We start from the raw sequence: 12611 nt of genomic DNA on the forward strand, positions 1-12611 counted from the left end.
GGGAGTGGTGGCACATGCTCAGAAGTCTGACAGCACCGTCTCAGCTCTGCAGTGGCCGAGAGGCTTCACATCTGAGGACCCTGGCTTGCTACAAATGCAATCTAATGACTTCAGTTCAAAGAGTTCTCACAAGGCCTGTGGGGCTGACTTATGGCTATGACCTCAGAAACTCCTTCCTGGTGCGTGGGCAGGACCAGGTTTCTTCTTCCATTCTTCCTCCCCTCTCCTCCAGATAATAGAAAAAGAGGGAGGGAGGTGGATCCTAAGTAAGGATACCATGCATTAGACTGTGCATGTGTGTGGTACACATGTACATGTGCATGTGTGCTCACCTGAAGGTGAGCACTTCACATGTGTGCAGGCTCATTTGCATATATGTGTGCCTACATAGAGAGGCCTGAAGTTGACGTTTGGTGTCTTCCTCGGTAGCTCTCCACCTTGAGCACTGAGGCAGGGTCTGCCACTTGACAGAGAGCTCTCTGGTTCCGGCTGCTCTAGCTAGCCAGCTTGAGCCAGGAGCTGCCGTCTCCAACTTCCATGGCCTGGCATTGCAGGCAGGGCAGCACGCGTGCCTGCTTTTTGTGTTGTGGGGACCTGAACTCTGAGGCTTGTGTGGCCAAGGCTTTGTGCACGGGGCTGTCTCCCTGGCCCTCTGGCATCATTTCTTACGTCGCTCAGGAGCTTGTCCCCAGCCTTTGCCCGTAGCAGCTCGGCAGTGTCTGTCACCGGGGTGAACGTGGAGACGCGCTCATCATGGCCTCTCTTGTATTGTACCTGATAAGAAGAAACTGAGTCAAAGCTATGCCAGGCCTACATGAGGCCTCCAGAGGACCCTGCCTTACAGTGCTCTAGAAGCTACATCTCCAGGCATCAAAACAAACCTGTTCCAAGCCTGTGCTCACAGATGTTCATCTTCGCCGATGAACCAACCTACAGAGTAAGCACATGCTTCCAACTGTCACCTAATAGGAACTCATGTGACCATCCAGCAGTCACAGCCAGGAGAGCTATTATTTACCACAAATGAGAATCTAAGGAAAAGTAATTTGGACAGAACCATACAGAAAATGTTTGAGAGAGCCAGGATTCAAATCCTAAGTTTCTGTCTCTAAAACCTGAGCCCTTAACCCACAAGCAACACCGTTCTCCAGGCAGACGGATCTAAGAAAAACCAGCAACCGGGAGAAACATTCATTTTAGTCACTGGGTAAGTTCCGGGGTCACGTCATCTTCCCTTTTCTACCTTTTGTAAACACAGCCCAATCAAGGCACACAAGGCACATGGTAGGAAGACACAGTTTTCCCCACAAGCCTAGGAAACATTCCTCATGTGTTTTCCTGAATTGCAGGTCTGGCTGTATTCATGTCAAAAGTTTGCATCGTTGAGGCTAGAGCTGAACTCAGGGGCCCTCACCTGGCTGGCCAGCTGGTTGGCTGTCTTGGCCCTTTGGTAGGCAGGTGTGATCATGGCCGGGAAGCTCCCCTTGCCTTGCTGTTGTTCACTGTCTTCTGTGAACCCCTGCTGGTCAGAAACACAGCAGCATGAGAACAGACGGAAAGTCACAAAACTGCAATAAAGGCCGTGACATAGGATCGTTCCGTTCAGGGGAAATGCATTAGTTTCTGGGATAAGTCTGAACGTGGCGCTTGACTAACACCACCAAGACTAAGGAACTCCAGTGTTTATGTCACATAATGAGGGGCCTGGCAAGGTTTCCTCAGGCGGCCTTGTATCACAGCACAGCCACTAATCCGGGAGACTTGGCTGGAACAGTTCTGCAACCCGTGAAAGAAATGTCTTTCCTCCTCCTTACTTTCTGAGCATCTCTGAGGGTTAATGTTTCTAATGAGAAAAATGCTTTCTACTGCTTTCTGTTTCTAACAGTTTCTAACAAAACTAACAATAGTTGGACAGTGGTGGCACACGCCTTTAATCCCAGCATTTGGAAGGCAGAGGCAGGAGGATCTCTGAGTTTGAAGCCAGCCTGGGCTACAAAGTAAGTCCTCAGATGGCCAGGGCTACACAGAGAAAGCCTGTCTTGAAGAACCAAACCAACCCAAACAGAAAACTAACAGTGATTTAGCAAGGTTTTTCAAAGAGGAGCTATGTACAAAAGGAGCGAGGGTAGCATGTGCAGTTTAGGATTAATTGCTGTAGCCTGTCTACCCCAGCGCTGCCCAAGCATCCCCCACAGTCCTGGAAGTGAGGGGTCTAGTGTGGGCGACCAGGACTGGCTTCTGGAGCAACAGGAAGAGAGTTTGTCCCCTTCCTCCCCTTCCTCTCCTTCCTTCCAGAGGCCCTGGTGTTCCTCGTTCTAGGCCTGACATATCATTGGTATCAGCTTCTGTCACTACAGTGACTGTTCTCTTCCTGGCCCCCACCGCTTCCTAATGGCTAGAGCAAACTTTGCGGGAGCACCCTAAGAACCCAAGTTCTTCCCATTGCTAGATCCTTAACTTACTCACACTGGACAGTCTTTGACATGGGAGGAAACTGAGTCCCACATTGGGATGTGAGAGTCTTGGGGGCAGAAGCGTTAAAACTCAACTACCTGGCTTATGCCTTGAGCAATGTTCTCTAGCTCAGCGTGTGGCACTATTCTGGGGATGACTTGGAGCCTTTATAGGTGGAGCATGGCTGTCAGAAGTAGGTCAGTAGGGATCAGTCTTTGAAGATTATGTCTACCTCAGGCTCCAGCCTGAGTTCTCGTCGACATTGTGAACAAGTCACTGTGATAAGCCCCTTGGCAACCAGGAGCCAGAATAATGCCTCCCCTTCTGTTCCTGTCAGGTATTTTCACCATGATGACAGGACTAATAAGGGGGCAGAGTGTTCTGTCTACACAATCTTAAAAATAAAGGAATATTAAAGCAATTGTTACCTACTAATAGTAAGTAGTTCACCAGGCCCTTACCTCACCAAGAGACTGCCGAGCCTCAACCATCCTGACAATCTCAGGGTCGGGCAGAGCTCCAGGACACCAAGTGGTACCCTCTCCATACCCTGGCCAGTAGTCTCTCTAGAAAGGAAGCATGAAAATCCATCCAGGCACAGTCCCTGCATGCTTGGCTGTTCACCCCACAGTCCCGAAGTCTACCCACAACCCCCACAGCCCACCCCACACTCCCCACAGCCCACCCCACATTCCCCAGCCCACCCCATACTCCACAGCCCACCTCACACTCCACAGCTCACCCCACACTCCCACAACACACCCCACTCCCCCACAGCACACCCCACACTCCCACAACACACCCCACTCCCCCACAGCACACCCCACACTCCCCACAGCCCAACCCACACTCCCCCACAGCCCACCTCACATTCCCCACAGCCCACCCCGCACTCCCCAGCCCACCCCACACTCTTGGCAGCACTCCTTCACTGTCAGGATAAGCAGTCTCTAAAAGCAAGTAGCTACTTCATGCAGGGTCTCAGCCAGCTGGAGTGCTCATGTTTTTCGGACTAGAAAATGTCCTAATATCTTGAATAATTGAATTCCCTGCGATCTTCTATATTACAGAAAACTTCCAAACGCAATTAAACATTTCTTTGCTCGTTGTTGCACTAAGATTGGGCAGGGAGAAGTCCCCATAGACAGCAGGTCTGAGGTAAGTCAGCTCTATGCAAAAAAAAAAAATTTTTTTTAATTAAAACCCTATTGCTTATTTTGTATCTGAAGCTTGCTTATGGGAAAAACAAAGAAAAAATAAAAAAAATAGAGTGTTCTTTTAAAATATTTGCCATAAACCTTCAGGAATAAAACTAACAAAGGAAATAAGTAACAATTAGAAAACACTTGTGTGGTTTACCTATACTTCAAGGAAATGTAAAGGTGTGCTCCTTTTTCACTGCTTGTTCTAGAGAAACACCCTCTGCATCCAATGCAACTGTATCAGAGTGTAGACCTGTCCCTCAATGAGCTAACACCTCACACCTGCTCTCAATGGTGACTCCTTAGCACACATACACAACAGCGGCAAAAGGTGCTGATGTGGAAATGGTTCTCAAGTACCTGTGGAATGACAAGCTGGAAAATAATGCATACCGTTTAATGAAAAAATATTGATCTAATTATCAATAATAGCTGATTATTTTTATACCTGACACTATCCTAATATCTTTGCACTTGTCTATTCTTTAATCTTCCAAATAGTCCTGTAGATTAACAAGTTTTTATGTTTACTTTACAGGTGATGAGATTGTTTTCTGATTGGACTTGAGGCCCTTTCTCCACAGGAAGAAACTTATGACCCACATGGGTCTGGTACTGGGAATCTGGTCAAGGTACCAGGGCCAGAGAGGCCACAGGCCCCAGGGTCACTCCACTGCTGTTGTCGTGCTAAGTGGAAATGGTGTCAGCACCTTCTGAACACTGATGTTTATGTCCACAGAACAAGGATGCTCTCAGCATTTGCAGAGGTGCAGCTCTAAAGGCACTCAGAACTCATCGAAGCGCCAAGAACAAAAGACAGTGGATTCCGAGCCCTGGCTGCATCTTTATCACACACACCCCAGCCCCCAAGACTCAAGGAAAATCAGAGGAAAGGGGGCAGGAAGAATGTAAGAGCTAAAGGATGAGGAAATGGACCTTGCCTCAGGACTCACTGCAGCTGCTGTTATCTGACACCGTGGATGGGGAGGGGCCTGTGAGGTCACAGCCTTGAAAGACCATTGGTCATTAATGGCTGGTCGAGGAGGTGTCATTTTCCTCAGTGGTATAGCCACTGCTAAGTGGTCCACCTTCCAGTAAATAATCTCCCACCCATGCTCATGTCAGTAATCTCAATTAAACTCTGTCAGTCAATTTGTCTGTCTGTCTGTCTGTCTGTCTGTCTCATACACACACATGAAAGTAGGAGGGTGACTTGAAAGGAAGGGTTTCAGTGGGTGAGGTAATCGGGCATAAAATGACTAAAATTCATCGTATAGATGTATAAAATAACAATAATTTAAAAATAAAAATTAAATTAAGAAAAAAAGAGTGGTTAAGTAGTTCAGTCCAGGTCCTTTGGTAAGGTAATAGGTGCGACCAATCATAAGTAGTAAAAGTTAGAGATGGATAAAGCATTAAGAGATAGGTAGATGATTGAGAGAGAGACAGATAGGTGATAGCTACAAACAGATATATCAGACATATAAGTACACAGAAAAATCTAAAAGAAACCTGCAAGATTAGTAAGGTTGGCACTTGAACTGAGTGAGCTGGCATTGGAGATGGTAGTTAAAGTTTAGCTCTCTGCTCTCTAGGTTCTTTTCCACAGAGAAAACTTGAAATCTGTACATGCAATCAGAAATAAGTAGCCTAAGGATATTTTAAGGAGCAGGTCATCAATAGACAGGCCACGAGAAGAATAAGTCAGGGACACCCTGTGACTGATGTGGCATGCTGGGCTGGGGACAAGAAGAGGGGAAGCCATTCTGGGAGGCCTTGCCCGGACCAGGCAGGAAGGGCTTGATCAGAGTGGGCACAGAGACATGGAGAGGAAGGACTGGGGCCAGGGAAAGCATCACAGGAAGAAGAGCAGCACTGGCCACAGCTGGGGTCACTGCTCCTGGCAACAGGAACCCTGCTATGGAAGGAGAGGTGACAAACTTGAGTTGGGGCAGACACACACAGTTGGGGTGCTCTTAGAGAGGCCTGGTGGAGGTCTCCTAAAGATGGCGGGTGACACCTGGGCAGAAGAGAAGCTAGTTGGCTTTCTCCAGCAGTGTAACACTGCGCCTTCATTCCCAGAGCCTGTGTCCTTCTCCCTCCTCCTGAGCACTCACTGTGTTCATCCGTGGCTGCCTGCTAGCTGCAGCTGCTCCATCCTGGGTCTTCATGTCCCAATGAAAAACGGATTTAAACTGCTCACCATCCTCTTGGCCATTGATCTGCATGCAATGAAAGCGTTTTCAGTAATACTTTCAACAGAGAAGAGAAAGCACTAGATTGAGGCAGTTCTCCCCAGTCCAGGCTGCGAGGCATCTTAGTGGAACTACAAAGCTCATGGCTTTATCAGCCCCACAGTGGTGGTTTCGTTTGTGCCACCATCCCGGTGCCACACACTGAACTCTTGCTGTGTGCAAGCTCTAGATGAGTGGTGCAATTTAAGAAGCTAGAGCTATGTCAGCAATGTGGCCCAGCCAGAAAAGGCATTTGCCACCAAGCCTGATGACCTGAGCTCAGAAGGTAGAAGAAAAAAACTGAGTCCCACAGTTGTCTTCTAACCTACACACACACACACACACACATACACACCCTGACACAAATGTTCCTACATACATACACACATGTAAAAAAAATGAATATGTAATTTTTAAAGATAAGGTAAGTTCTAGAAGTGCAACGTTGCATTTTTCTTGAAGAAAAAAGAGAGAAAGGGGTCCCATTAATCAACGGTTTATATGTACACACACTACACACACCATACATCCATGCATACACTTACATATTTACACATCTATCCATGACAGGCTACTTACTCTACATGTGCACACACATGTGCATCCATGAACAAAAATGTGCACTGCGATATGCCAATAGACAGACACATATACACAGAAACATGCATGCACACACACTTACACACAGACACACCCATACATGCACATATGCACACCACAGATATATGTATGTGCACATACAGCAGTGCACATAGCATGTGTCTGCATGTACATGTATGGCTATTCACACTTGCTGGCATGCATATACACCCTGCCCATGTGAGCATATGAAGATGTTCACACTGTCAAATAAATAGACACAGTTGGGCCAAATGGGGGACTGGGACTCTAAAAGAGAACGAGAGACTATCCTAGCATCCTGTCGTACTAGGTCTGCAATACACACAAAAACGAGCCCATGATCCCCGGAGACGGGAACTCCTGTGCACCTGTCGTATAACTGTAAGCCCTGTCAGACGAGGCTAGGGGAGGCTGGGAAATGCCAGACAGAATGGTTCTGTTTGTACAGAGCACGACACACACAGCGTTCTTAGGGCTAGTCCTCCCTGCACAGCTGCAGAAACACCTGGATACAGGAAGTCTCCATTTCTCTGACTTTTGCAGTTTGCCACCTTCTGCGTATAGGCACACGAGGGGCAGTGATATGGCATCCCCAGCCTGAGAGCTCTGGATCTGTACACTGTGACCCGGATGGAATCGTACAGGATGTATAATGCCTTTGAGCCTCGGCTCCCTCTCCAGCAGAACAGGAGAGTAGAATCTGCTCCCCTGGGTTGTGATGTGTATGGAGTGAAGTAAGCAATTTCCAGTCAGCGCAACACATACTTGTTAAGTAAAAGCATATCACAGAGATCTTGGGGTGGTGGTGGTCCCGTAACAGCAGCTGTAGGGGATGTCGTGCAAGGACAGAAGCACTGACACGTTCTTAAGTGCAGTCCTGTGAATAGCAGAGTCAGTGGAGGGGACTCTGGGCTGAAGAGATCACTAGAGAGCCCTCCACCTGCTGGGCAAGTCCTAATTTTAGAAACCTGCCTAAGTTCCATCCCACTGCTCGGTTTCCCCTGGGCCTGGTGAGACAAGGCCAATGATTCATCATATTAGTAGATGAAATGGTTCCAACAGCTGGACAGTGACACATGCGCACTGTTGGAGTTACACACCAGCCGCAGCTGCCATCACCCACCTGCCAAAGCAAGCTTTGTTTCTCAAAATATCTCTAAGCTACCCTCCCCAAAGAGGGGTCGTGAGATTATAGACAACTCTAAGTCAAGACTCAGGTCAGGGGAGTCTTGGAGTATGACCCAGAGAGTTTCAGTTCTCCATTCCAAAGCCCCACAGAAGGAGGAAAAGAAGTGCTCTTTGGAATATTTTTCAGTCCTGTAAAGTTATGTGTTACCTGCCTAGTGTATGCCAGGCCTATTATATAAAGTGATACCACTGTGTGTCCTGGCTGGCCGGACAGGCGTCAGAACCAAAGGCCTGTATCGGCCGCTAGTGTGGAGACAGGACAAAGAGCAGCAATAGTCGCATAAGAGCACTTGGCGCGGGTACGAGGGGGTGAGTTAGTCCACATACAGACAAACACTTAAAAACCAATGGCTGTTTGAGCCCATGGATTTTCCCTAAAGGTTATTTCAGAAGGCAAAGCTAAAGCTGAGTGACTTACCCCACCTGTGGCTGCCACAGACTTCTTCAAGGTTAGACTTAAGGGTGCGTGGTAGACACTAGTGAAAGTGTTGTTCTTAGGGTTATGGCTACAAAAGTAATAAGATCAAAATTAGAAAAGCGCGTTAGCCAAGGGGCGACTGACTTCCTGAAACACTAGTCTCTTTTTAACATGGGTGAGCACAAGACTCAAGAATTCGGCTCATGACTTCCCAGGGAATCACCCCTCGAACACTCAAACTAAGTAGGATCGACACATAGAACAGGGAGATGAGTTTTCACTGACGGCCCCTTGAGAAGTTTCCAATAGAGTAGGATGAATCCGACATCCCTTAAGACAAATGCTTTAAAGCTCCATGTACACACGTCTTCGGCACTTCTGCCGATCTCATAGCCGAGCATGGTTACAGAAGTAAAGCTGGGCTTTCACTTATTAGAAATGTGAAATTTATTGGCCACTGCCAAAAACCCCACTGAGCTCTTCGGTGACTAGATCTGAGTGAGCACTTTGGGAGGAGGTGCTGCTTGGAGTCTAGCCTGGAGCTTAGGAACTGATCCCTCGGTTGGCTACTTGTTGAAAAACAAAAGTCAGGCAGAGTCGAGCAGGGCATCAGACACTTACGCGTGACAATACGGCTTTTTCTGGTGACTCACGAAGTTATTAACAGACAGCATCATCTTGCAGACCTCACAGTGAAAACATGCTTTGTGCCATGTCTGAAAGTCACAGAAAGGATCACGCAATTAACTGTCTCACAGACTTTACAGTAAAAAGTTGAGAGTTATGGATAAAATGAAGCTAAAATGTATGAACCGCACAGGAGTATAATATGTTAAAATGAAACATCCTTTTCTTGAAGCAGCACAGAAGTCATGGAAATGACTAAGAAGGTTAGGAGAACGCATTTTTCCTTATCACTCAGTATGAGTCCGCATGCAAGAAGGTAAATGTGTCAGGTTTGCCACTCTCCCCAAAGACCACGGACCTTAGCCACTGACCTGGTCTATGCAGTTGATCTTCTCTGCAGGGTAAACCCCATAGCCACACCTAGAGCAGGCCTGCACGTTCATCTTGGAGGGTGGGAGACAGGGAGAAGCAACAGGCAAGATCAACTATAACACCCGGTTGACTGCTCAACGCCTTTAAAACCCCACCGCTCTGAAACTCCTCGGGAAGCCTGGAGCCGTCGGAATCCAGCTTCGACTTTCCTACGCTGACCTTCTGCTTCGGAGTCCACAGCTGGTTGGTTTTTAAAGCTGCCACTTACTCAAGGGACAATTTTGGCAGCTCCGTCAGCACGCATGCGCCTGAGACAAGGTGGAGGTATTTCAAGCTGACGTGCTTCTCAAAATAGAAAAGTTAACTCAAGGCAGCATCATGTTTACATGGACAGACAAATCTTGGTGTGTGTGTGTGTGTGTGTGTGTGTGTGTGTGGTGTGTGCGGTGTGTGTGTATGGTCAGATGCTTGGGCCTGGTGATTGCTAGCTGTGGTCATACTCCAGAAAAGGAGCCTGAAGAATAGCCATACCCCCATGTGGGAATCAGATTTAAAATGCTGACTGCAGAGCCTCTGACTAGTGCAGGCAGGCCAGTCCCCAAAATGGGTGAATGAAGGAAAGAAACAAACGGGAAAGGAAAGGACATGACTGCCCCTACGTATGGTGCAGAAAAAATAAAATAATAAAAGGAAGAACATAGCCAAAGGCAGGGCCATCTGAAGGAGTCCTGAGTGGATATGACCAAGCTGAGCTGGGCCATGTGGGGAGAGGGAGAAGGGAAATGAAAGGGAAGAGAAAAAAACAGGTGTAGCAAGAGGTCAGATGTCCAAAATGTCTAGATTATATAGGAAGGAGCTTCTGGGGAAGAAGAGCCCAGCATGGAGGGTTCAGGATAAGGGAACAGGGTATGCCAGCCATACCCGGTAAGTGGTAGGGACTGAGGAATGCTGGGAGTACCTGGCAGCCAGGTCTGCTTCGATAGTTAAATAGACACCTTAGATGTTTGCCCAGGTTCGAGATGTAACAATGAAGATAAATTAGGAAGAACAATATCAAATCTGAATTTTATCTATTTTGCAGTAACAAAATTATGACATTTGTGTTTAACTTTCATTGGAATTTATATATACATATATATATATATTTGAACAAATAATAATGCTTGGGCTTCTATATCTGGTCCTAGAATATTCCAAAAACGAATCTCCTCCTGGCTTTGGGAAGTGTCCATTGCCTTTAGTCTCTGTTTACAGGCAACCTTTGACCTTTTGGGACACCCTCTACAAAATGACACCTCACATGTCCCCAATAGGATCTGACTGCTTTATATGCCCTCTACCTCCTGTTTGTCTTATGACAGTTACTGACACCTAGAAATGGTAAATATGAATAAATCTTCTGTCCAGAATTGTGCCACCTTCACCAAAATATAACGTTATGGTCCAGGTTGTTACAACTCCATGTGCCAGGGCCTAGAATGAGGCCTGTCCTTGGTGCCCACTAGAGCTAGAAAAGTAATGGCACAAACTTAATGCTAACATCAAAATACCTACAGAGTCCACCCTCCTGGACTCCTCAGAAACCAGGAGACCTCAGATAGATGTGTAACTGTCCCGCCCATAGCAGGAAAAATGCATGCCTCAGTCTTGTCAAGAGGGAACCAGTTCTCAGCATTGCCAATATTCTCAACGCTCCATGGAAGCCAGAAATCTGGATTTACACATGAGATTTCCTTTTAAAAAATGTAAATAGAACACTGGGAGTGAAAACTGTTCTTCAGGGCTGTGGTCAATGTGTGACCTTGGGCCTCTCCTGGAGTGCAGGCTGGGTGTGGGGAGGCCAGCCACAGGAGAGGAAGAAGCTGCAAAGCTGTAAGTAGAGCCTAGGATGGGGCTGAGGCCTGTGGAAAGGGAAGTGGGTGGGGCAGGAGGCTGTACTCAGGGCCGGGAGGGGACTTGAATCAGGAACTCCAGGCTCTGCTGCCTCCCAGAGAACCCAGTATCCTGGCAGCCTGAGCAATGGGAACAGAGACAAGGAGTGCTTCACTGTGGACCACACTTCTCCAGCCTGACCTGGGAGTTAGCTGGGAGCTCTAAACTATGAGAATGAATCATTTTTCACTTACAAGAAAAGCTAAGAGCATTTCTGTCCTGTTGTCCTACAGCTGTTCCGAGGACTGTGAAGTGAAAGGCATCTAATCTGATTTGTACCCGCTGCTTCTCCTTCATGAGATATGGCAAGTTGAGGGGCGAGCGCACACATAGCTAGAATTGAGACAATTTAAGGATGTGGAAATAAATACCTTTTGCAAGACAGACACGGGTGTCTATGTGACAGAGGCTAAATTTTAAGTGTGCCTCCCAAAGTTTATGTCTTGGAAATTCTATCCCCATGGAACAGTACTGAGAGATGGGGATAACAAGATGCAGCCAGTGGATCAGTGTCACCCTGGAGACACTGAGGTGTCCCTTCCTTCCCCTCTCCTTCTTCTCTCATCCCATGCCCTTCCCAGATGCCACTGTCATGCCCTCAGCCAGATACTGTTCATCATGAATTGCTGAACATTAAATATTATCATAGCCATAGGGAGCAGCAAAAGACAATAGATTTGGTGCTTGGCCCAGACCACCTTCCTCCATTTTTCTTTCTTGGTCCAAGCTCTGTGCCCTTGGCTCCAGGATTATATAAGGCCAGCAAGCCAGGGGTCACAGGGGTTCCTCTGACCTCAGAGAGTGGTTCAAATAATAAGGGCCTTTTCTAGGTCCTCCAGAAAACAGAGGCTGTGGCAAAGGCCTGTGTTCAAGACATTGCTGGGGAGAGTGCTTTCAGAATTATAACTGAGGAGTTGGAATGGGGAGGCAAGAAACAGTAAGAGATAGTTGGTGTGAGGTTGGTCCTCAAGGTGGCCACCACCCTGATCCTGGGACCACAAGGATTTCGTTTTCAGCTTATATTTTAGTTTGGAATATTTACACATGAGATATCTTGGGTAAATAAGTCATATATATGTATGAAACTCATGCTTCACATTTATATTAAATATACATCCAGAAAATAACTTAATGCACATTTTTAATATTTTGTGTATGAAAGTTCCCTGGTGTGGAATTTGCCACTTGTAGCATCATGTTGGTACTCACAAAGTTTGGATTTCAGGGACACTTAACCTTATAAAGTTCATTAGCCCATCTTTCAAGGGCTCACATGTGTTAGTTGACTTTTTACTGCTGTGAGAACTATCTGAAAGGAGAAAAAATTATGTTGCTCGGAGTTTCAGAGAATCCCTCCTATGTTTGGATGACACATTGCTTTGGATCCAAGAGGAGACAGAAATGGGCAGCCAGAGCTTGGTGGAGAAAAGCAGCTTGCCTCACCACAACCAATAAGTGATGGAAGTCAGCAGGAAGGGCCAGAAAATAGGCACATCCTCTGTCTTTGTCACTTTTCTATTTCTGTGAAAGGACACAATACCAAAGCAAATTAAAAAATAAAGT

At 46.9% G+C, this 12611-nt stretch overlaps 1 protein-coding gene across 1 annotated transcript in view; it reads right to left on the bottom strand.

The window, feature by feature from the left end:
* Nrap (nebulin related anchoring protein) overlaps positions 1-12611 on the bottom strand; it is a 75139-nt gene that overhangs the window by 57352 nt on the left and 5176 nt on the right. The window contains exons 3-9 of the mRNA XM_060391501.1: positions 9116-9187; positions 8739-8833; positions 8118-8205; positions 5774-5878; positions 2916-3020; positions 1415-1519; positions 670-774 (exon numbers count right to left, since the gene is read on the bottom strand). Coding sequence (XP_060247484.1) covers positions 670-774; positions 1415-1519; positions 2916-3020; positions 5774-5878; positions 8118-8205; positions 8739-8833; positions 9116-9187 — 675 coding nt within the window. The remainder of the gene's footprint in view (positions 1-669; positions 775-1414; positions 1520-2915; positions 3021-5773; positions 5879-8117; positions 8206-8738; positions 8834-9115; positions 9188-12611) is intronic.

This window comes from Meriones unguiculatus, chromosome 1 (genome assembly GCF_030254825.1).
Source record: "Meriones unguiculatus strain TT.TT164.6M chromosome 1, Bangor_MerUng_6.1, whole genome shotgun sequence".
NCBI lineage: Eukaryota > Metazoa > Chordata > Mammalia > Rodentia > Muridae > Meriones > Meriones unguiculatus.